Source organism: Silurus aristotelis, assembly GCF_946808225.1.
Source record: "Silurus aristotelis genome assembly, chromosome: 6".
Classification (NCBI taxonomy): domain Eukaryota; kingdom Metazoa; phylum Chordata; class Actinopteri; order Siluriformes; family Siluridae; genus Silurus; species Silurus aristotelis.
Window position 1 is genome coordinate 30,093,346 of NC_139579.1, and position 25,413 is coordinate 30,118,758.

General features: G+C 38.9%; 2 protein-coding genes across 5 annotated transcripts in view; one reads left to right on the forward strand and one right to left on the reverse strand.

The window, feature by feature from the left end:
• The window catches only part of shtn1 (shootin 1), a gene marked incomplete at its 5' end in the record, with an annotated part of 54,268 nt that extends 48,173 nt beyond the window's left edge, over positions 1-6,095 (forward strand). Inside the window, 5 exons of one of the 2 annotated variants that reach the window (XR_014534103.1) lie at positions 92-720; positions 2,106-2,162; positions 3,483-3,606; positions 3,690-3,796; positions 4,864-6,095. Coding sequence is in view for 1 of the 2 variants with exons in the window: in XM_083544703.1 (XP_083400829.1) it covers positions 614-720; positions 2,106-2,162; positions 3,483-3,606; positions 3,690-3,793 (392 nt within the window). The remainder of the gene's footprint in view (positions 1-91; positions 721-2,105; positions 2,163-3,482; positions 3,607-3,689; positions 3,797-4,863) is intronic. The other variant, XM_083544703.1, reaches the window with a different exon arrangement.
• A 5,568-nt stretch (positions 6,096-11,663) lies between these two features.
• On the reverse strand, positions 11,664-24,761 carry eno4 (enolase 4). 3 transcript variants are annotated; one of them, XM_083544692.1, is made up of 14 exons: positions 24,475-24,761; positions 23,021-23,149; positions 22,447-22,631; positions 22,162-22,313; positions 21,778-21,947; positions 21,334-21,459; positions 20,671-20,742; positions 20,403-20,567; positions 19,072-19,197; positions 17,587-17,779; positions 14,754-14,815; positions 14,551-14,668; positions 13,909-14,008; positions 13,581-13,599 (listed from the first exon to the last, which is right to left on the reverse strand). In XM_083544692.1, the coding sequence occupies exons 1-13, from the start codon at positions 24,649-24,651 to the stop codon at positions 13,935-13,937; spliced, it is 1,749 nt and encodes a 582-aa protein (XP_083400818.1). In that variant the 5' UTR covers positions 24,652-24,761; the 3' UTR covers positions 13,581-13,599; positions 13,909-13,934. The 3 variants fall into 3 exon arrangements, with proteins under 3 accessions (XP_083400817.1, XP_083400818.1, XP_083400816.1); XM_083544691.1 differs by having other exon boundaries at positions 11,664-14,008; XM_083544690.1 differs by lacking the exons at positions 13,581-13,599; positions 13,909-14,008 and having other exon boundaries at positions 14,402-14,668.
• Positions 24,762-25,413: the final 652 nt, after the last annotated feature.

Below are 25,413 nucleotides of genomic sequence, written 5' to 3' on the forward strand. Positions count from 1 at the left end.
GTTCATAATCGAGTAACATTTAGTTTACATATTAGTACATGTTTATCTGTGTACTGTTATTGTCGAGTGTTACCATGTGCACTTTTCACAGATATAAAATATGAATACATTTCCAAAAACATTTCGACTTTCCAACAGAATGTAAAGCCGGCGTACGCCGAAAAACGGCTGCATTCGCAGAATTCAATGTGAGCAATGTGAACAAGGCTAAATTCCTCGCTGATTTGATGGGAATTCCTGACTTTTTTTTGTGGTCAACGCCTATTGAATCTTTAATAGAAGGACGTCATTTCTGCTCATTGGGACCGCAGTGGCGACTGCTATTCATTGGGTGTTATAATAACTTTGTATAATTTTTTTTTTTATATATATAAATCGTTCCTCAGTCCGGTTGTATATTTGTGACTGTGTGATCGGGATGCATTTGGGTGTGAAATTGTTGCCTTTAAATGCATTTAATATTCATATACTTTTTACTTTGTGTGTGTGTATGTGTGTGTATATGTATGTGTGTGTGTGTGTGTGTGTGTGTGTGTGTGTGTGTGTGTGTGTGTGTGTGTGTGTGTGTGTGTGTGTGTGTGTGTGTGTGTGTGTGTGTGTGTGTGTGAATCAGAGAAGGATATTAGACAGCAGGCTGTGTCAGAGATGATGGAAAGAATTAAAAAAGGCATTCATCTACGGCCAGTTGTTCAGACCGGCAACAGGGCCAGACCACAACAGGTATGACACATGCGCACACACACACACACACACGCACACTCATACACACATTTACATATTCAATGACACCATATCTGGACACCATAAGGAGACACACTATAGGCCAAAACCCGCCTTTTCCAGCCATGTGTGGCTCTTCCTTGAACTAAATGTGCAATGAGATGTTTTAAAAAGCTCATACCAATCGTATGGTCAGGTGTCCATAAACCTTTGTTTACGTAGTATATTTTTTTGACTGTAAAAAATCTCTGTAGTGTTTTTTTTGTTTTTTCCCAATGATCGACATGCTTCCTTTTCCCACAGGTGACTTTCATGTAGTTTAGTTCATAAAATCTGCTTATTACTAATACCATTGCAGGTTGCTGATTTACATTTTATACTTATTAATAAGTGATCCCCCTTATATATTTAAAATATTTTTAGTTACAAGTGATCGACTTTAAACATTCGGTCAATTTCGTCTTGTTACTGCAAGACTGCAAAGCACATCCTTTCTTTCTAAGATCCACATTTTTCCATCATTTCCCATGGTGGAAAACGTAGGTTTTACCTTTGGGAAGTCATTAATAATAAATAAATAATATTCATCTACTTCTTATTAGGCTTTGAGGATCGAATCAGATTTAATTTATACAGCACATTTAATCAAAACATTGAACGCACAAGAGAACAGATGAGTTTTAAGCATGGATTTAAATGCAGCTCGTGTAGAAGCAATTCTAATACATAGTGGTGGTTTGTTCTACAGCTTAGGACCAGCCACTGTGAAAGCTCAATCACCACTTTGTTGCAATTGAGTTCATGGGACAGACAAAAAATGTTGATCTCTTGATCGTAGTGATGTAGATTGGATATGGGGGCTATTGGCGTATGCAGAATGTGACCCATGTAAGTTGATCAGATCATTTTCCATGTAACACCGTCTCTAAAGATTATTGAAATGCTCATGCAGCACTTCAGAATTTTTTGTTGTTGTAGTTGTTTGTTTTTGCATTCTTGGTTTTGTAGTTCTTTCTTTCGCTAGTCCGATTATAAATCCCCCGGATTTCTGAATATCTTAAAACAATGTGTGAAGACCTACCTCTTCCTGAAACACTTGAACTAGCACTGATTTTCTCTGGTTGTTTTGTCTTTATGTATTAAAGCACTCTTGTACGTGTCTCTGGACGAATGGCAGACGCCTTTATCCAGAGTGACTTACAATTATGTCATTTACACAACTGAGCTGGTAAAGGCTAAGGGCCTCGCTCAAGGGCCCGGCACTGTTGCTGTTACTATAGAACTAATAATTTCTCAGCAAATCAATATAAACCTGTGCATTTGAATTACAGCCGATCCAGTTGCTGATTAACACGGTCTGTTTTGTTGTTCCTTTATTTATGCAGCAGCCGAGAGAGCGAATACCGTCTGGATCTGCCATTCAGGAACTTAAAGGGATTTTGGTGAATATGCGTTTAGATACATTCTTTGGTTTTGTACAGTATAATATGGAAAATTTGTCCTTGTGAAATTAGCAACATTTCAATTTTTCTGATTGCTGTCTTATTCACATATACACACACACACACACACACACACACAAATACAGTATATCTGCTATTTAGCAGATGTGCGTGTGTGAATAAAAATCATGTAACCATAGAATAAAAATAATTCGTAGTGAAGCACTTATTTTAACAGTTTTTTTAACCTACATTAAAAGTTGTACGTTTGTGCAACACACTGTAAGATAAGATGTCTTTAGTTCCAGAAGTCGTCTCAAGAGAACTAGTCAAGTACAAAATCAAAGTGAATAAGCTTTTATTGTCATGCCGAACATTTATAGCTGCAGTACACAGTGAAATGAGACGTTTCTCTAAAACCCTGGTGCTGCATAAAACAACATAGAGCCACATCGCACTACATAGAGCTACGTAACAGAACACAGAACTGAGGACTCAAGTAAGTTGTCCTCACCACATAATGTGCATAATATGCAACCGAGTGCAGACAAAAGGACAAATACATAAAATAGTGCCAACCAGTTAAAATACTGCATAATGTACTTGTAAACTTAAAAACAAAACGTTGTGCAAAACAGCAAATCGAGTAGGTGTGCAAAAAGAGCGTGTGAACAGTTATAATGTAATATGGATGGTGCTATAGACATGGATGTGTATGAAATGTATATTGAGTACAGCTAGCGTATGATAACTTGGGTCAACACAGTACTAGTTTATAAGTAACCCTGAGCTCAGTTTATTATCTAAGGTGTTTTTATGTTGCTGTGGGTTTCCTCTGGGTTCTTTGGTTTCTTCCAACGTCTTAAAAATATGCCAGTATGTGGATTGGCTATGACTAAATTTACTTGTCACATGTACATTAGAGTGAAATTCTTACTTTTGCATATCCCAGAAATGTTGAGAAGCTGCAGTCAGCTATGATACAGTGCCCCTGGAGAGGGTTAAGGGCCTTGCTCAAGAGCAGCTTGGTGATACTGGGGCTTAAACCCCACGACCTTCCGATCAGTAACCCATAGCCTTAACCACTGAGCTCACACTGAGATAGACTGCAACATTGACTCGGATAAATCGGAACGAATGAATGAATGAATAAAGTGGAATTTTTATGAGAGAGCAAAATATGTGGATTCCATGTAGATCAAAACTTCACCGCTACCAACCTAGAACTTTTTCAAGAGTAGGTTTTGCATTTCGCATAGAATAAATCATAGCTGAGTGGATGGAAGCTGACACGATTTTCCCTGTGTGTAAACGACGCAGACTTCCACGAAACGCCCCTCCCCCTGCCCCTCACCTACCGCAAGACCGTCCTCTCCGGAACAATCTGAACTCCAGAAAGTCCTAATGAAACGACGAGGGGTGCTGGATACTGCCCATGATAACAGTGAGTCTGACACACACACACACACACACACATTCAACACACACGTTTTAATTTACACTCTTGTTCACCCCTTCCCTCGCCAGTATCGTCATCCCAATCGTTTCCTAGCAGTGTTCTGGACCTGACTCGGGTGAAGGTGGCTCCGAGCAGCGCTGACAAAAACCATGCAACATCTAAACACACATGAGCTGTGAGTATTTTCTATACAGAGTCAGGAGCATTATAAACCGAAGAACTGTCTGATCTCAGTCAAAGCAAAAGTACAATTGTATATTATGTATATATATATATAATGAGTTTTACACCAGTAAGATTCTTTCAATGTCATTTTCAAAGTATCAAGTGGCTTTTATTGTCATTTAAACTCTAACAGCTCAGGGTTCCTACGCATTTCCTATAAAAAAATCTGTGTATTGACCTATTCGGTTTTTCGAAAATATAAAGTAAAATATATATTTGTAAAAAAATATATATAAATCTGTGAAACCTACACTAATCCGGATACATTTGAAAACGGCGGTCGACACTTTCATTTTAATAGTTTTACAACGTGTTGTCATTTTCAAAAACCTCATATGTGAACTCTTGAGAAAACTACGGCTTTCAAAATTTTTTCCCATTTTGGAGAACGTTTTTTTAAAAACGAGGTTTTCGTTGTGGACGGAAAACCAAAACAGAGAGAAAAATATACGTTTTAAAATGAAAACCGACACACAGGACTACATACAACAAAACACAATACAAGAACAATGGCACAGGGCAGCACTTACAGTTACACAATGTGCATAATTCTAAATATATACACTGATCGGGCATAACATTATGATCACCTGCATAATATTGTGTTTTTTTATTGAGCATCAGCAGCATTAACTTCTTCAGCAAGTCACCGGTTCACCACTGTTTCTTCTCTGGAGCACTTTTGATAGATACTGATCACTGCAGACCAGGAAACATCACACAAAAGCTGCAGTTTTGGAGATACTCTGACCCAGACGTCTAGACGTCACAATTTGTCAAACTCGCTCAAATCCTTACGCCCATTTTTCCTGCTTCTAACACGTCAACTTTGAGGACAAAATGTTCACTTGCTGTCTAATAAATAAATCCACTTACTAACAGGTGCCATGATGAAGAGATCATCAGTGTTCTTCACTTCACTGCTCATAATGTTATAATGCCTTATGCCTGATCAGTGTAGCTTTTGTCATGTTTAAATTTTTCCATGATTATTGCGTCTGTCTTCTCTGTACCCAGCAGACCATTAGTGTGTGAGCTACAGTATCAAGGATTGGATGCTGTATTAACCAGGGGGAAACCAAGAGCCGCCGTTCGAAACCCCACAAGTTTTACCATCAGGATCCATTAAGGAAGAAATCAGGAAATCTGCAAATTATAATTGGACTTGGAAATGCCTTTGCTGGAACTTTTTCAACAAACAACAGAAACACTTTTATCTCGTTATTAATGTTTTTTAAATCCCATTTTGTTCTTCACACCAAAGTTCCCAGTGTTGCATTTGCATCATCCCACTGTGAATGCATCAGATTTTCCCCCAGTATTTAATGAAAGTGGTAGCTCAGAGAATAGCACTTTGGATCAGAAGGTCATGAGTTTCAATCTCAGCTTGAGCAAGGCCACCTTCGTCCACCGCTTTATTTTACATATACATTACAGCACAGCGAAATTCTGTCTTTGCGTATCCCAGTGCATTCGGAAGCTGCGTTCAAAGCATAGGGTCAGTCATAATACAGCGCCCCTGAACCAGGAAGGGGTTAAGAGCCTTGCTCCAGGGCCCAACTGAGGCAACATGGAGGCGCTAAGCTTGAACCCCCGGCTCTCTGATCAGTAACCCGGAGCTTTACCGCCTGAGCTTCCACATTCTTCGTTAGAGACTTAAAGGCATAATTTGGTGCGAAACGGTCCAAAATGAATTCCGCAATTAATTAACAAATGCTTTCATGGAGGGAAAAAAAAAAACGTTTGATTTCCGTGCCATATTACATTCCATGAATGCACAGGTCTTTTCATCTTTTCATATATTTGAGGTCATTTTAGCATTTTTGTGGATTTCTAAACATCCCCCAGCGCAGATGGTGCCGCAATATCGGCTTCACAGGTAGTGAAATAAAATCCAATTTTTCCCAGAGACATTGAAGATTACTCGAGGCACGTCATGGTGCCAGTTGAGACAAAGTTATTCGCACACGCTTTGTGCGTGTAAAGAGAGTTTGGAAACGGGCATTGGAGTTTAGCCTTGAATGCTTGCCAAGTGTGCGGATTTTTCAATGGCTGTGTCTAGACCACTATTAATCCTGTATACACCCAATCAGTAATTACAGGGCGCTGGACATCTTTCTTCTCGTCGGTCTCTAACTCTGCTGATTGTTGTGCTCTTGTCAACTATGATGTTTTCCATTTTTTTTCTCTCTTATTGCTGCTGGATTCTTGGTCGCCTTTTTTATTTTTTATTTTATTGGCACTTTTTTTTTAAAACGCTCACTTTTTGTTCTATATTTTCCGCATGTCTGTGGTTGAAACTTTCAAGATTGCCGAAGATTATTTTTACCTTGAGGTTAAAAATTTTGAACATAATCTCTGGGTAAAAATTGAAAAAAATTTTAATATGTAATAACACTAACACAAAGATTGTTAGTTCATCTTATAATTTAATGTGCTTGATTTTTTCTTGTCTTTCTTTCTTTTTTTTTCTCCTATACAATCACTTATTCTGCATTGTCCAGACCACACATTAAGACAAAAAAAAAAACTTTTTCTTTAAATAGATCAAATGTGTAATATGAACGCCATAACACAACAATTTTTAGTTCATCTTATCATTTTATTTGCTTGATTTTTCTTTCTTTTCCTTTACTTCCTGTCCTTTCGTCCTCCCCGTGTTTTCAAAGACCTCACTTTAACGCAAAATGCGTGGTATTTTTACGCAACATAAACGCAGTACAAAATCTGATTTACGTTTATCGACAATTATATAAGCTGTGAAACCGTCAGCCAAAAAGATTTAGCTCATCTTATAATTCGCTTTATCTTGCATCTTTTTTCTTTCTTTTCCTATACATTCACTTCTTCTGTGATGACCAAGACCACACTTTAAGGCAAAAAACTTAAAAAATAAAGCACTATACAAATAAAAAAATAAAAAAAAAGAACTGAATCGTTTACTGTGCTTGATATTGTATTTTCCCTTCCTTCCTTCCTTTCACTCTTTCCTTTCTTTCCTTTTTCTTTTCTTCTTTCCTTTCCTATACATTCCTTTTTTTTTTTTTTTTTTTGCTGTGAAATCTTCAGCCATAATGTTTTACAATGCGAATATATTTACGTTTAAAAAAGTTATTAAAATCAAAGAAAGACTTTATTTTCTCCAAAATGAACGTCATGGGGGTCCTTTTTTTGTATTAAACAAATCCACTTTAAAGTGAATTATCTTTTTTTTATTGCTATCAATTGCATCCCAATTTGAATTCGATTCGATATACGGTGAAGTTTGGTCACATTCTGGGGTAGACATGGCATTAAATCATGAATGATGAAGATATAGAAAAGACTGTTTTAAGGAATGGACCTATTGTGTGCACCTCATCATAAGATTGGTATGTGCTCCTTGAGCATCCCATTCCACATCGAGTTCCTATGTGCTGAATTACCTCCACTCTTCAGGGAAGATGTTCCACTAGATTTTAGAGTGCGCTTCTGAAGATTCATTGTCATTTAGCGTTGTCCCTGTGCTAACCACGTCTCCACAGCTCTCATCCCACTCGTTCTTGTTCGGTCTCTCCAAAACTGTTGTATGAAAGATATCCAAAAGTATCGACGCAGAGAATAAATGTTTATACCCTACTGATTACTAAGATACCATTGAATTACATATCAGTACTTAATGAACAAAGACATTGTTGAAGGCCATACATGGTACTGTTCATCCCAAAGGTGTTCAGAAGGGTTGTGAGGTCAGAGCTCTATAGCAGGAGATCTTTCACTCCATCCCATGTAAAGCACATCTTCATGAAGGTGGCTTTGGGCACAGGGGTATTACCATGCTGGGACAGGTTTGGGTCTGCTAGTGCAAAGGGTAAATATAATGCTACCACATCCAATTGTTTTTTAACTCGTCTGTCTCTTTTAATATAATAATGTACAATGTGGTATCAAAACATTTGAAGGCTAATCTGATGCTAAGGAAGATTGAACATGTACTTAAGTAAAAAGTAGTCATTACTAGTACCTGTTTGTTTCATGCTGGTAACTGGACCTCACATCATATTAATATATTAATACAAAATAATTAAAAAATGTGTTCCCTAATAAATGTATCCAGACTGAACATCCACCATGTAGAACACAAGCAGAGAAAAGATGATGATGATCAGGAAAGTCTCTGTTCTCAGTCATGTTTACATCACTGACTCCCTCTGTCTCATCCACGTGAACCCCAGACTTCTTGTTGCCTTCTGCACCAATATACTGAAAAAGCTACGAGAAGAAACGGGTTGATATGCTGAAAAACGGCGCAATGAGAAGAAAAAATATTGATCATGTGGCCAAATAGATTCAAACTAAAGTAACGATTCTGGATTGAGAATGTAGTAGAAAGCACAGATTTTTGTGTACAAAATGTAATGAGTGAAAGTCCGAAAATAAATAGTGAAATAAAGTACTGATACCAGAATAATCCACTTAAGTACAGTATTTGTACTTCATTACTTTCCACCTCTGCATCACGGACAGCAAGTCAGAGCAAAGAACAAGCGTGAAATTCTGCATGGATCTGGGCAAATTTGTCACAAAGACGTTCGACACGACATACTGCAACTCGTGCATGATGATCGTCGGAGAACATTCCACACTTCCGCACCCAACCTTCTTGCCAGATTACGCTTCCTCTTCCCGAAGATGAAGATCCGGCTCGAAGGTTATCTCTTTTCCTTTCCTCCTTCCTTCTATTCTCATTTCCTTCCTACCTTCCATCCCCCATCCTCCTTTTTTTCTTTCCCTCTTTTTCCTTCCTTCCTTTCTTCCTTCCTTCCTTCCTTCCTTCCTTCCTTCCCTCCTTCCCGTTGCAGAGATCAAGCGCCAATCGCAGAAGGTGATCAACACGCTTCGAAAAAGAAGACTTCCAGGACACGTTCAAGAAGTGTCAGGAACACAGGGGGCGCTCTATTGCTGTGCAAGGGGACTATTTTGAAGGTGACGGTGTGCAAACGTAGATAAATAAAGTACTTTCTCGTAAACAAAGAGAGTCTTGAAACTTTTCGACGCCACCCCGTATTGAAAGATTGTTATAATCCTGAATAGATCTAAAATATAACTCTATAAGATCGCACTTTGTTTTGTGTGTATGAAAATCCACTAGTGTTTATGTACTAGAGTTGCGGCTCAGTATTATTTCTCCAGTTCCTACACATAGGAGACAAGCCGTAGTAGATCCTTCCCCCGTTTTCAAAAAGACACAAAACAAGCAGGCGATTATTCAGTGCCACGTACATGTCCGTGATCTCGGGCCGTTTCGTTGCACGAGGTGAAACTTTTGTTCTGCGCCTCTACACAGAGAAAACGAGAGGCCTTGCAAGCGCCGTGCTCCTCTTCAGGAACAGAGCACATACCTGCCGTGGAGCACAGAACACGAGTGTGCACTCGCGCTCATCACGAATTAATGGATAGCGGGGTGATCGCAGGGCTCAGGTTTCTTTTTCAAGGGAAATATTCAGCGTGGCGACATTGTTCGCACTTTCGAACACTGCTTTATTAAGTACCTTTTGAGACGGGTTTTACGAAGCGTGCTATTGTATGATGAAAATAAATGATGAAGAAGTGACAAACGAGTGAGCTGTTTGTTCACATGCTAATGTGAGTTTTTTTCTTCTTCAATTGTATGGATATGAACATTACAGCAGCTTCAAACTCCCATGTAACGCAGTGTAACACCGGATCCTGAGTTAAATACTGTCAGTACATCAAAGACCTGGACATGCTTATGAGTTTATCTAGATCAGTATATTTCAGGTAGTGTTTGTGTAGTCATTGTGTGTAGTATTGTTGGCTGTGTGTGCTATTTGGTATTTGCAGGTAGTGTTCATGATGGCGTGTATTGTATTTGTGTATTTGGCATTCACTGGTAGTGGTTATAGTGCTGTGTGTAGTATTTGTACGCTTGGTATTTGCAGGTGGTGTTTGACAGCGTGTAGTATATGTTTAGTATTTCCAAGTAGTGTTTATAACATTGTGTGTAGTATTTGCATGGAATTTGTTTTTTTGTATTTGCAGATGTTTATGATACAGTGTGCAGTATTTGTGAGTTTGGTATTTGCAGGTAGTGTTTGCGATGCAGTGTGTAGTATTTGTGTGTTTGGTATTTGCGGGTAGCGTTTAGGATGCGGCGTGGAGTATTTGTGTGTGTGGTATTTGCGGATAGTGTTAATGATGCTGTGTGTAGTATTTGTGTGTTTGGTATTTGCGGGTAGCTTTTATGATGCTGTGTGTAGTATTTGTGTGGTATTTGCAGGTAGCGTTTAGGGTGCTGCGTGGAGTATTTGTGTAGCGTTTAGGATGCTGCGTGTTTAGTATTTCCAAGTAGTGTTTATGATGTTTTGTGTGGTATTTGCAGGTAATGTTTGATACTGCATGTGGAATTTGTGTGTGTGGTATTTTTATTTTATATTTAAGAGTAGTGATTATGATGCTTCAGTATTTTTTTTGTATTTGTGTGCCTGGTATTTCTACATAGTGTTTATTAGGGTGTGTGTGATATTTTGCATTTAGTATTAACAGGTAGTGTTTATGACATTGTGTGTAGTATTTGCATGTAATATTTTTTTGTATTTGCAGATGTTTATGATACAGTGTACAGTATTTGTGCGCTTGGTATTTGCAGGTAGTGTTTGCGATGCAATGTGTAGTATTTGTGTGTTCGGTATTTGCAGGTAGTATATGTTTAGTATTTCCAAGTAGTGTTTATGATGTTTTGTGTGGTATTTGCAGGTAATGTTTGATACTGCATGTGGTATTTGTGTGTGGTATTTTTATTTTATATTTGCGGGTAGTGTTTATGATGCAATGTTTAGTATTTCTGTGCCTGGTATTTCTACATAGTGTTTATTAAGGTGTGTGTGATATTTTGCATTTAGTATTAACAGGTAGTGTTTATGACATTGTGTGTAGTATTTGCATGTAATATTATTTTGTATTTGCAGATGTTTATGATACAGTGTACAGTATTTGTGCGCTTGGTATTTGCAGGTAGTGTTTGCGATGCAATGTGTAGTATTTGTGTGTTCGGTATTTGCAGGTAGGGTTTGACAGCGTGTAGTATATGTTTAGTATTTTCCAAGTAGTGTTTATGATGTTTTGTGTGGTATTTGCAGGTAATGTTTGATACTGCATGTGGTATTTGTGTATGGTATTTTTATTTTATATTTGCGGGTAGTGTTTATGATGCAATGTTTAGTATTTCTGTGCCTGGTATTTCTGCCTAGTGTTTATTAAGACACTTCACACAAATACCACACACTGTTTTTTGCAGGTAGTGTTTGACAGTGTGTGGTATTTGTGTGTAGTGTTTATGGTGCATTGTGTGATATTTAGCATTTAGATTTAACAGAAAGTGTCAAACACTACCTGCAAATACCAAACCCAAAAATACTTCACAATGCACCATAAACACTACACACAAATACCACACACTGTCAAACACTACCTGCAAAAAACAGTGTGTGGTATTTGTGTGAAGTGTCTATGGTGCATTGTGTAGTATTTGTGCATTTGGTATTTGTGTGTAGTGGTTATGATGCATTGTGTAGTATTTGTGTGTTTGGTATTTGCAGGTAGTGTTTGACAGTGTGTAGATTTTGTAAGAACTTTGTCCTGTTTTTGTTGTCAGTCGCTCAGCTTTTACCCGTGCCAAACAACACAATAATCGTTTTTACTTAAACATCACTAAGTTGGTGGTACCCTCGTGTGTGTGTGTGTGTGTGTGTGTGTGTGTGTGTGTGTGTGTGTGTGTGTGTGTGTGTGTGTGTTCAGAAAGCACTTCATTTAGCCTATTTTGTTAGTCATTTTTGTTTATTTTCCAAACAGAATGATTGCCTGGCGGGGAATCGGCGCACTCCTGAAGTGCTGCCAGTGGGTTTAAATATTTCTGTCTATGTTTTCCCCACACATCCTTTCTCACTCCTGCTGTTTATGCATTTCTTCCCATTTTTAACCTTTTTATAGCGAAGATTGGACACCCAGCACTCCGCCTCCGATCTCTCGGCTCGCCCTCTTTACAACTCGCCAAGCCTCTTTCTTATTAACACCTTAATCACGTTTCATTCATAAACCTTCAGCATCAAGCCAAACACCTCCAGAAAACATGTGCAGCTCTGCCCGCTGACTGAAAGTGTTTTGTAACGTCGCAGCACAACTGTGTGATTTCCTTTTCTACTTCATTCACACACGTACACAAAGACAGAGACAGACACATACCGACATCCACGAGCAGATCCCACCGCACAGAACCATAGCTGGCCTTTTTAGAGCCCACTTAATAATGTCTCCATTCAGGGACAGACAGGAAGAAGTGTGTGTGTGTGTGTGTGTGTGTGTGTGTGTGTGTGTGTGTGTGTGTGTGTGTGTGTGTGGGCCAGAAAGGATTCGGAAGAGGAAGTTTGTTGTCCGTACACAATTCCATGTGTGACACATTAAAGAGAGTCACACACTGAACTGCACTAAAATCTAAAGTAATGATATTTTATAAATTGGTATTTTTTGTTGACCAGGTTTATAGAAGACAAACTATATTTTTGCAGCAATTGTGTACGTTCTGTATTTATGGTGTGTTTTTTTTATTTATTTTTTTTATCCTGAATCAAAATGTCTTTGCTGGTTTAAGGGCACAGAGACAACAGTTTTTCTGCAGTATTGTCACTTTATAAGTGTATGTTACTTTATAAGCAGTGTTTCTTATAATTTTACTCAAATATAGTCCTCTAAAAGTAAACCTGCAAACGCCTAAATACTGCAAACATCTGCACATCATCATAAACACTACCTGTGTGTAGTATTTGTGTCTGGTATTTGCAGGTAGTGTTTATGGTGCTGTGTATAGTTTTTGCGGGTAGCGTTTAGGATGCCGCGTGGAGTATTTGTGTGTTTGGTATGTGCGGGTAGCGTTTAGGATGGCGTGTGGAGTATTTGTGTGTTTGGTATGTGTGGGTAGCGTTTAGGGTGGCATGTGGAGTATTTGCGTGTTTGGTATTTGCGGGCAGCGTCTAGGATGCTGCGTAGAGTATTTGTGTGTTTGGTATTTGCAAGTAGCGTCTAGGATGCTGCATGGAGTAGTTGCGTGTTTGGTATTTGCGGGTAGCGTCTAGGCTGCTGCGTGGAGCATCTGCGCGTTTGGTATTTGCGGGTAGCGTTTAGGATGCCGCGTGGAGTATTTGAGTGTTTGGTATTTGCGGGTAGCGTTAAGGATGCCGCGTGGAGTATTTATGTGTTTGGTATTTGCGGGTAGCGTCTAGGATGCCACGTGGAGCATTTGCGTGTTTGGTATTCGTGGGTAGCCTTTATGATGCCGCGTGGAGTATTTGAGTGTTTGGTAGTTGCGGGTAGTGTTTAGGATGCTGGGTGGAGCATTTGTGTGTTTGGTATTTGCAGGTAGCGTTTAGGATGCCTGTGTGGAGTATTTGTGTGTTTGGTATTTGCGGGTAGCGTTTAGGATGCTGGGTGGAGTATTTGAGTGTTTGGTATTTGCGGGTAGTGTTAATGATGCTGTGTGTAGTATTAGTGTGTTTGGTATTTGTGGGTAGGTAGCGTTTATGATGCAGCAGTATGTACTCAAAGCACCACATTTGAACTGCACTAATTTGAGCTACACAAGGACAGGATTTGTATGATCCTGTCAAGCGGACAAAAGGATCGGATTTATTCAGTAATTTCATTATTATATATGTAACAAAAATGTAATTCAGCTCACCGTAAAGGCAGAATCAGTGGGAGCTTCATTTATCGATGCATGGTAAAGAAAACGAACTGAAAACAAATACGGAAATTTGGTGGTCATATTTTAAAAAATAAACAAAAAAACAACACTGCAGAACGTAAAAGTAAAAAATTTTTTACATAAAATAAAATAACTTTTTTGTGCTTGGGGTAGTTGTTGGGGACCCCTAATGTATGTAGGTCTTTAAGCTATTTTTTATGTTTTTCTGTATTTGTTATATAAAAATACATTGGAATTGTAACATTATATATTCACATCAAATGATCTATAAAATGCAGCACACAAACAATCCAGGAATTTCTTACAATGTGTTGGAATGTGGTGTGTGTTGTCATGTTTCCGGTTGCGTCTGCGTTTCCTCCTCCTCAGGACTACTTTCCCACGGGAGCTCGATCTCCCGAATACCTGTGGAATAAAATCATGTACACATCCAGTTATGTAGTTCACTTGTGTACCTCAACTCTACGCTTCACCCTTCAACCTCCAACCCGTTCTGAACAAATACTGAAGAAAATAAAAGATCGGGGTTGAGAGTCACATTCGAGTCTCGAGTCTAAACTGAGTTTATTAAGTAAAGAGTCTTGTGACGAATATTATAATAGGAACATTATGGTCATAATGAATCATAGAACTTTGGATAATGAAGTACATTTTAAATACTTTCATACTTTTACTCAAGTGGAAGGTTAAAGGAAGCACTTTTACAGAGTGATATTTTACAGAGTGCATCTACTTTTGTAAGTACATGGTTTGTGTATTTTGTTTACTGGTTATTGGCTATGACACAGGTGCATTGTGGGTAGGGTTGGTGGATGGTTAAAGAATAGATTTTTGTTTCCCTTCAATAAGTATATAAGTAATATATAAGTATTTGTATCCAGAATGCGTCTCTGATGGTGTATATTTCTGTAACGTACTGTGTGTATATGTGCGAGATCTTTTCTTACCCAGAATGCCCTGCTCTTCTAGCTCCTGCTCGATCTTGTGCAAACGGTTGTACTTGTTCATCCTCCCTCCTCCGGTAAGCCCACCTAGCTTAATGAATGTTACACCCAGACCTACAGCCTACACACACATGAGTAAAAAGTTACTAATACGCAATGTAAATACTAATAAAACCCTAAAAGAAACCAAAACTCTAAAGTCTCACCACATCTATCATGGAGTCATCACCGATCTCGTCACTGTTCACAGCTAGAATGGTCTCTCCCTCTGTAAAGAAAACGTTTCCGGTTTTTGAAACATGTTTCTATGTAACATAAAGACAAAACACACAAGAATTGGACAGGGAACGACTGGAAGAAGTTCTGTGGCGTACGAGTCCAAATTGGACATTTTGTCTGTCTCTGAAAGAAGAACTTGTGTAAGACGGAGAACCGAAGAGAAGATGTTAGAAGACTCTCTCACCCACACAAACATGGAAGACTTTTGGAGACTTTTTTCCGGGTGAAAGGAAGCAACATGGCAACCATTTACATACTACAACACCACGCAATTCCGTCTGGACTGCGGCTCATTGGAACCGACTTCACCATTCAACAAGACGATGAGCCGCAGCTTATGTCTGAGTTCTTTAAGCGTTATTTAGAGAGCAGACAGTGGGCTGAAGTGATATCTATCGTGGAATGACCTGCTCAGTCACCACATCTACATCCTAATGAACTGCTCTGGGATGAACTGGATCACAAGAAAGAAATCTCCAAATAGTAAAAAAACACCTTTGGTGAGTGAGAATAAATTGTTGTGTTTTCTCTTTCTTTCAGTCTCCCTTTTTCTCACTGTCTCTCTCCCAATACAGTGGCCATGAGAGTTATTCATCCAGCGTCTATGCAAGTCATGTGTGTGTTTAGCTCAGTGAGTGTGTGCTGTTTAACAGCTGTGGTTGAGGGTGTATATGGTTCTTTTGTGGCAGAGCTGCAATGCAGTGGAAATGTTTTCTTTTTTTTTGTGGTGGGTTTATTAAGTTCATTTTCATGGCAAAGAGGGACTTGGGAATTAATTGCAATTCATCTGATCAGTCTTCATAACCTTCTGGAGTATATGCAAATTTTGGTCATAAAAACTGATGCAGCAAATATTGTGAATTCTGTGTCATTCTCAAATCTGGCTCGATGGTGCATCTTTTGCACTCCAATAATATATTATTATAATATAATAATATAATAATACAGGTAGTCCTCTACTTAGGATGACGATACGTTACGACGACCACATCGTAAGTCAAAAATATCGTAAGTTGAAGATGGTGCTATGATTGTGACGCTTTCCTGCTTCATGATGATTTATCATTTTCATTTTCTGCTCTAAACTGGTGGTTTCCTCTTCTTATTTTTAGAAGCAGGAGACATACTTGGGCACTTGAAAGACACGGTTTAATCACAAAAAGTGCTGTTTGAGACCGCTAGCGAGAGTGGGGCATCTCACAGGGCGAGAGATACGCTCGGCTCGTATCCTACATCGTACGCTGCTGCCTGTGCATGTTCTCAAAATTTTTTTAATATTTGTACAATTTTGTCGTATCGCTCCCGTCATCGCAAGATCGAAAAAACTCTGACACCGCCCGCATCGATATAATATAATATTATTGTATATATGTATATTTAGATTAGATTTATTTATATACATTGCAATTTGCACTTCTGCTTAGATTTCTTTGGCCCTGTACTAGTGCTCTGCACAATCACAAAGTCTAATCTAATCTAATCTAAAGAAGTTTTATTTTATTTAATTATTTTTTTTGACTGTTTGAATGCAAATCCTTTACTGTCTTGAAAAATGTTGCTGTACAGATATTTATGAATCAGACTATAAATGATAACCAATCTTGGCTGCCCTTCTTTAATTTTTGATCGAGTATTTAAATTTTGCAAATTGGGTTTCAATGATTTCGCTAATGTTCCACAGCAAAAATCAGATGATCATAATATTCAAAGTTTGTCATTTCCAGTTCTACTTCATAACTGGATCAGTTTTAGGATATTTAGTCACGTGGAAATGAACCGGCAGCAGTCGAAGGCAGGGGCCTTGACAAGCCCGATCCCTGGACACAGAGAAGTGTCTGGGGAATCTACTTAGACTGCTGCCCCGCGACCCGAATTACGGATAAGCGGGAGAAGATGAAATGAAATGAAATGAACGTGGTGTGTTTCTCCCTCGTCGAGGTGTGGAGTTGATTTTGTACAATAGGTATATTGTAACCCGTAGCCACATCCGTGTACGTTTCCTTTGTGTGACACGTTAAAATGAAGGTCTGCGTTTACATAATGCACTCAATAGCTTTCTCTCTCTCTTTCCCTTTCCCTCTCTTTTTCACTGATGTCCTTCAAAAACTTTTCAGCGAGCTAATGTCTAATAAAGTGTCTCCTCTTTCTGTCAGTCTCTCTCTCTCTCTCGATGTCTCTCTCCCAATACAGTGGCCATGAGAATTATTCATCCAGGGCCTATGCAAGTCATATGTGTGTTTAGCTCAGTAAGTGTGTGTTGTTTAACAGCTGCGGTTGAGGATGTATATGGGTGCACATCTTTGTGTGTGCAGAGTTCGGTCTCTCTTTTCATTTAAACAAGCAGTCAAATTGGATTTCTTTTCCCCTATTATGCACTTCCTCTGTCTTGCATTCATTCGCAGTATGGATGCTTAGATCCCATTGTATTTTGCTTTTTAATACAAAATCTATACTAAAGCTCCTGGATTTCACTCATGCACTCATTATTTTTGTATCTACTTGTGAATTGAGTTGTTTTTTTTTTTTTTTAAATGTGTAAGTATGTTAGTCATTACTGCAGCCCTGACCAGACGGTCGCTATATAAACACATCGTATACTGTTCCTTGTTTATGTTACAAAAAAAAAAAAGTTGTTTTCTGTAACAACTTTTTTCACTCATATCACTTTTTTTTTTTTATGCATCCTAATGTGTTACGATTTAAATAAATCATTAATATCCTGTTCATTTTGTCAGACTGAGAGCAGGATCCGACGCCTACCTGTTCGCTCTGTGACGGAATGGAGAAGGTCGGTGAGGGTCATCTCGCTTCTATGTCTAAGAGTGACCCATGTGACCCCAGGGGGAAGGGGCTTGGCCTTCTTCCAGTTAAGACAGGCCCTGAACGCTGCATCTGCAATTAAGCAACAAGACTGGCCAGTAATAGAGCTCAGCTTTTGCCACTGTTCCACATCCTGTACAAAAAGAAAAGAAGGGTTGCCAGATTTAATTTTTTGTAAGAGACATATTAATCATAGTGACACCTGAACTCTAGGTTTCCTCAAGAAACCAGATACATGTAAATAGAATATACAAAATAAAATCAACAGGAAATTAAGTATAAACTGAAAGTATAAAATATAATACTGTATGTATGTATATATATATATATATATATATATATATATATATATATATATATATATATATATATATATATAGAGAGAGAGAGAGAGAGAGAGAGAGAGAGAGAGAGAGAGAGAGAGAGAGAGAGAGCAACTATTTTATTATATCTTCTCAAAGGAACAATACTATAGAAATTAAACTTGGATATATTTTAGAGGAGTCAATGTGCAGCTTGTACAGTAGTACAGATTTACAGCCATTATTGTATGATTCGCTGAAAGAAAGTTTATTGTTAAAATAACTGGCAACAAAAGTGAGTACACCCTAAGTGAACATGTCAATACTGTGTCCAAAGTGTCAATAATTCTTGTGAGCACATTGTTATCCAACACTGTTTTAATCCTCCTGGGCATGAAATTTTTCAGAGCTGCACAGGTTGTTGCTGGGATCCTCTTCCACATCTCAATAATGACATCACAGAGCTGCTGGGTTCAACTTCTGTGATGGACCCTTGTGAGTCCTGTTCCGAGTGGAACCCGTCTTGGAAAACCTCTGTATGACCCTGAAGACTGTACTGTAACAGTTTCAGGGTGATGCTAATCTTCTTATAGCCGAGGCGTCTTTGTGGAGAGCAACAATTCTAATTCTCAAATCATCAGAGACTCTTTACCATGATGTGCGTGTTGAACATCCAGTGGTCAGAATGAGAGAATTGGACTAAAAGCACCACATTTTAACTGCTTTAATACAAAATACACAAATTTATATGGTTCTGTCAAGCAGACAAAAACATAAACATGATGAATAGGACATGTGGCTTTGCATGTTTACATCACGTACAGCTGTTACCACTTAGGGTGTACTCACTTTTTTTGCCAGTTATTTAGAAAATAATGGCTGTATGTTGAGTTATTTTTTAGAGGACAGTAAATCTGACTGTTATACGTTATAAGTTTCATTTCTACAGTATTGTCCATTGAGAAGATATAATAAAACAGTTCCTGAAATGTGAGGGGTGCACTTACTTTTGTGAGATACTACACATTATATATATATATGTGTGTGTGTGTGTGTGTGTGTGTGTGTGTGTGTGTGTGTGTGTGTGTGTGTGTGTGTGAGAGAGAGTAAACATGAAACATACTTCTTTCCTGAGGGGGTCAATAAGGGCCACAATAGCTGGATATTTACTGATCAATCCCGCAAGCATGTCCACCAGCTCATCAGGAGACTTCTGAGTTCCTGCCATCACCTCATATTTGCCTCTAGACTAGGATGCACAGAAAAAGACTAATTCCAACAAGCAAACACAAGAGCTGAGAAGATCTAATGGAACTGTAATGAATAAACTGTAATGAATGGACATTTTGTGCCACCCAGGTGAGAATGGGTTCTCTTTTGAGGCTGGTTCTCAAAAAAATGAATTGAATGGAAGATCTTTGGGATGAATTCACTTTCCCCCACAATGGAAAAGATCTTTATTTCCTTTGACTGTAGAGAATAAAGCCTGAAATTAGTGAAATGGTGACAATTTTTCGTGATTCGATTCTTTACTCTCACATTAGCAGTTCTGATTTGACAGTAACTCCTGAGCAACCATGGAGTAAAAACTTCTAAATGTACTGAAGAATATTTCAAGCATAGAAATACTTTTATTGCAACTTTACTGTTATAAGAAACAGTAACAGTTACCACTCAGAGGTTTCATTTCCAAAAACACATTATCCTGATGTGTTCTATTCCCATTCATACGACAGAAATGTGTGAATGATTGCTCATTTATTATTATTATTATTAAATATATACTAGGGTTATAGTTACATTTAATGTTGGAGAACCTGTTCATCACTTGCAAAATAGAATAAAAAGCGCAAGACTTTTCCGTGGTAAATATGGGAATTGGGTGGACACTGGAGAACAAAGCTTTCTTTGATCAACATTTCACCATGTCGTCAATTAAAAGTCTCAGTTTCCTCCCCAGCAGTGGCAGCTTGGTGGTGCTGGGATTTAAACTCTCAACCTTCTGATCAGAAGTCCAACATCTTAAAAAACTAAGCTAGATTAAATGTCCACCATACAAGTCCCCTTTATGACCTAACTAGAAAAACAGTGTTATATTAGATCAAGCACTGACTCATCGATGATTTTGAAATAACGCTAGTAGTTTTGTCAGCATGCAGGTACAGAAGATTATTCAACACCTTGTGATCAATCGGATTTAAGAATGTTTTCTCGGACACCAGGGCTCCAACACCAGGAGGGCGGCGCCAGTGAGCGCCCCTACCCATTTAAATTATTTACCTGTTTTTTTTGCTGAAGTTTTATATATTTACATGCTTAAATTCAGACAATTTTGCAATGATTATTAAATGTGTCAGGTTTTTTTTTTATGGAAGGTTGTGAATGATTTGTGGGGTGGAGCATTGTGGAACACACCTCTGTTTTTCTTTGATTTAGAGGTTGGCTTCTACTTACATAGTCGAAGAGTAGATGAGCAGCGCAGTTTATCGCAAGCCGGAGCTCGGTGCCGATCGGCAGGCCCAGGTTCAAACACGCCTCCATCAAAAGATCGAGAGCTTGTTCGGCACGTTCAACCCCGAGCTGAATAGCGCCACCTTCTGAAACCCCCGTTACCGTAGGCTTAGAGTGAGAGAGTAATTATGACATTACATGGCAACTCATTGTATATTTTATAGGTAATTTACAGGTGGTGATGATCCAGGGTTAAAGATAGAAGCCTTACCCCTGACTTCCCCGTTGTAGTAGCAACTATTCTTCTTATCTCTCTCTGAATATCACGACTCATCTCGATGATCTGAACACATAAAAATACATATGCATACATTAGTAAGATTTCCAGCATAGAAAGATCACTTGGAAGAAATAGAAAGCACACTATGGAAGTATTATTATTATTATTATTACTGATTTTGCTTGTGATCAATCATTATATTTCTCTGAAATGCCTTCAGCTTTCCTACTGACTTCAAGTGAGACACAGTGGCTCAAGAGAAGGAAAAAAACCAAAAACTACAACTGAAATGAAATATACGAGGTGGTATCAAAGAGTTTCGAGACTAGTTCTGTAACACGCCAACAGATGGCAGCACAAGGCTGCACGCACGATCACAGGGAGCACTGACCTTCATAAATCAGTGTGGCAAAAAATATCATCCTATGTACATCGGGAGCAGTCCAAATGATGCGAGAACAGTCACAAGAACACTGGGAGCACTGTGTTGTTGTGCAAGGGGACTATTTTAAAGGTGATAGTGTGCAAACGTAAAGTACTTTCTTGTAAACCGGGCTAGTCTCGAAACCTTTTTAAACCACCTCTAATAAAAGCTAGATAAAATATGAATTAGTAAAAATAACACAAAATAAATAACGCAATCTGTGTGTGTACTTCTCCGGCTCTGTGTGGTACAGAGGGCAGCAGGATGACCTCCTCCAGCAAGTTGAGCTTTCCAGCTGAAGCTTTTCCACAACTTATCATTGACACCAGCAGCCTGGGCATGAGGACCGTTAGATCCTGAGAAAGATCATTGGAAACAGGAAGAAAAAAATAAAATCATGAAAGAAGGTATGAGTATGAGAGAAAGAGAGAGAGAGAGATGATGAGAAAGACACAATCAGATAGCAGCTGGAGGTTTTTATTTATTTTCCAATTCCCTTTCTGCTCTTATTTAGTGTGGTATACATCAGTAGTTTTACACTGCCTCCAGATGTTGGTTTCCCTCCTTTGATTCGCTGTTACACTGGGGTTATGTTACGCTCTGTGTGTGTGTGTGTGTGTGTGTGTGTGTGTGTGTGTGTGTGTGTGTGTGTGTGTGTGTGTGTGTGCACCTACCTGCGGGTCTCTGAGAGTGAAGATGTGTTTGTAGAGGGGTGTGGCTGTGAGACTCGAAGCAGACTTGGCCGCTGCCATCGACAGAGCGCCTACTGCCATCGCCCCTGGCAACACGGGCTCCGGTTTCTCAGGAGGAGGGAGAGGCTTCTCTCGGGCACTGCCTTTCTTACCTGGAAATACAACAGGTCTCACCACCTTCATCACAACTCCAATACTATTAGTAATACTACTACAGCATCCATGTTCGAGCATCAATACCAATACAGCAGCATTAACAATAGAGCATCCACCTCAATGCTGGAGCGTCAATACCAATTGAACGCCATCCAAACGGATACCAGAGCATCGACGCTGAACTTAGAGCCTATTTAATTCTCACTCTACCTTTCTCTCCTTTCTTCTTGTCTTTGCCGGAAGCAGGTGGAGGTGGGGGGGTTGCCGTGTCGGATGTTTGTTCGTTCTTCTCCTCTTCCTCACGTTTTTGTTCCTTCTCACGAGCATCTTGGTCTTCAAGGTAACGGACCATGTAGAAATCACTGGCACACACACACACACACACAAAGATCAGTTGAATTAAATTTAAGTGTGTGTGTGTGTGTGTGTGTGTGTGTGTGTGTGTGTGTGTGTGTGTGTGTGTGTGTGTGTGTATATGTGTGCATGCCTACCTACCTGAGCATTTTGTCCAGGTGTGTTTGCTGGGTGGGATTAAATCCATGCACCATGGAGCTCAGATGATCTTTGATCCAAACCAGTGCCACCTCCACGAAAGCTCGATGCTGGTTGCCATTGGCAACCACATTCTGTATCTCTGTGCCATCACCATCCAAACCAGTAACCACTGCATTGCTGATTAACTACAGAACAACCACACACAACTAATCACCATCTACAAAGTACAACTGCATAAATATATGTGTACAACAGAGCATGTCCTCTTCTCATGATGTGTATACATCCTGAGTCACACACATTTGGCCTGACATTTATCTGTCCGAATCATGAGCAAATCAACATAGGCTTCATCCGATGTGTTCGAGTGCAGCTTCTCAGCTCCACGCGTGGACAATCATGGACCTGTCGAGTTATTTTTAAACCCTTCATGAGCTCGTACAGGTGTGTTTGAAGTACACTAGGCTTGAAACTCTATGAGTCAATGGCTTTGTCATTAAAGAACTCCTGTGTTTCCCCGTGCGACGCATGGAAAACACCTACGCAGGGAATCTGTCAGCGAGTGCCAGCCTACCTTCTCTTCGTTCCTGACGATGCAGTAAACATCCACCTGCAATGCCGCTTCGCCCCGGCCGTCATACACCTCTCTGCCCATGAGCGCACTAATCACAGGTGTGTGTGACAAGCGGGAGAAGTGGTTTGCCTGATTTAATTAAAAAAAACACACAGAGATCAAATCCTGGTTCAATAAACTCATGATTGTTAAACTTAAATTTACATTCGCAGCATTTCTTTTTATCAGACGTCATCCAGGGTTCTTTACAATTATATATACGACTAAATAGTTAACAACTTTGCTTAAGGGCCCAGCAATGGCAGCTTGATGGTGGGATTTGAACTCATGACCTTCTGAGCCACCACTAAGCTTCCACTACTACGAACCTGTAAGCAAATCAATACAGGGAGGAAAGATATTACAGCGGTCAGTCGATTTAAATATTAAATCGAAAATTATCATAAGTTAATTAATGATTAATCGCAACTAAATCGCACATTTTAATTCATGCTAAATGTATACTATTTTAACGCTTTTCACGTTTTTAATACTTCAATCAACAAATACGGATGTTTTATGCAAATGTATGTTTATTATTAGTGAAGCTAAACTCGACAAATGGTGTTTTAAAAGACGTAAATCATCAGGACACCAAACGGAACTTTGTTTCCACACGGACGGTTTTAATAACCGGATGTGCGCATCATGGCGGATTTTGGTGCTTTATTTGAGACTTGGCGCTTCAGTAATACAAATGTTTACTGATTAAAAAAAGATTTTTTCGGTGAATTAAAAAAAAAAAAATCTGAGTAAAGAAAGGACGTTGTGAATAAACGTGTGTTGCGTTGCAGGTTTTAACTTTTTATTTATTTATATTTATCTATTTAGGTGGTCAAACGGAAACGCATTAATCGCACGTTAATAAGATCACTGCCATTAAAATTCATTTGCGCTAATTTTAACATTATATATAAATAATAAGGGGCGGAGCTAAGGGGTGGCCCCACTTGTAATTCCATTTTTAAAATACCAAAATAATTTCTTGAAAATAAATTATTTAAAATAAATAATCTCGAATATTGGTCTCGTGAGAGTTTTCAAAAACTATGACTACATTTTATGTGAATTTTATATGCATTTTAATTCATAATAACACATTGTAACAAATTGCACATTATACATGTTTGTGATTTGGACACCTACAATACTTTTCCAGGTGTGTTTGCATTAATGATATTTTCTGTGCCACCCCAGAGTGTGTGTGTGTGTGTGTGTGTGTGTGTGTGTGTGTGTGTGTGTGTGTGTGTGTGTGTGTGTGTGTGTGTGTGTGTGTGTGTGTGTGTGTGTGTGTGTGTGTGTGTGTGTATATACACACATGTCTCCCTATTGGCAGTGCAGCTGTTTGTCATTATTTTAAATTAATCGAAACCAAAAACTGTGCATATAAATGCTAATTAAAAAACTTTTCATACCATATATCCATAAATATCGTGTGGCTTCGCAGAAAACATCTCATTGAGAACATTTTCCAGCTCCTGTGGCACACCGTTGGCTCTGTAATACTCCACTGCCTTGTTCTTCAACTCATAAAACTCTTTATCCTCCTTCGATACTCTGCTTTTGCACAACTCGACGCCTTTAAACGACATTTTGCGGCTGATCCGAATAAGATCAGTTCAGGTCAGTTCACACCTCTCAGGGTAGGAAAGCGCTGTTTGTGTACTGCGGTTGCTCGGCAACACGCTCTGTACTATCGCGAGATTTTACGCCTCTGTTCAAATGTTCTGTAATATCGCGAGACTTCGGGGCCGCATACTAGAGAGTCCAAAAAGTTGCGTGACGTCATATACTAATACTACAACTTTTACCGTGTCTACAGCAATTTTTCCTTAAAAAAACAAACAAAAAACGTTACACACTCCTATACATGCATGGCGGCTCACCTCTACAGCCCGTACAAGGTCATCTGTAAGGGCACGTGCAACTATTCAACACGTTAATTAGGATGTCTTAATTAATTCCCTTCGCCAACAACACCCCCCCACCCCCTTTCGCCACTTATTCCCCCGCCTGTTGTTGCCATGGCAACGCGCCGGGTGTAATCGCTCCCTGATTGGTTTCTAGGACTTCCTTATAATGAATGAATGTGCGCAAAAAAAAATAAAAATGTTTAGTTTCAATAAAATGTAGGCTACATTTTCAATTCAGCTGAATAAAGATGGCATTTCTCGGTCATTATTACACGCTCTGGAGAGAATCTGGGGTTCATTATAATCATTTTAATTATATAGAAGATTTGTTTATGTATATCGGCATTTTATATCAATTATCAATACAGAGCGTTTATAAAAGTGACCATGGCCTTTATTTATTTATTTATTTATTTATTTATTTATTTATTTATTTATTTA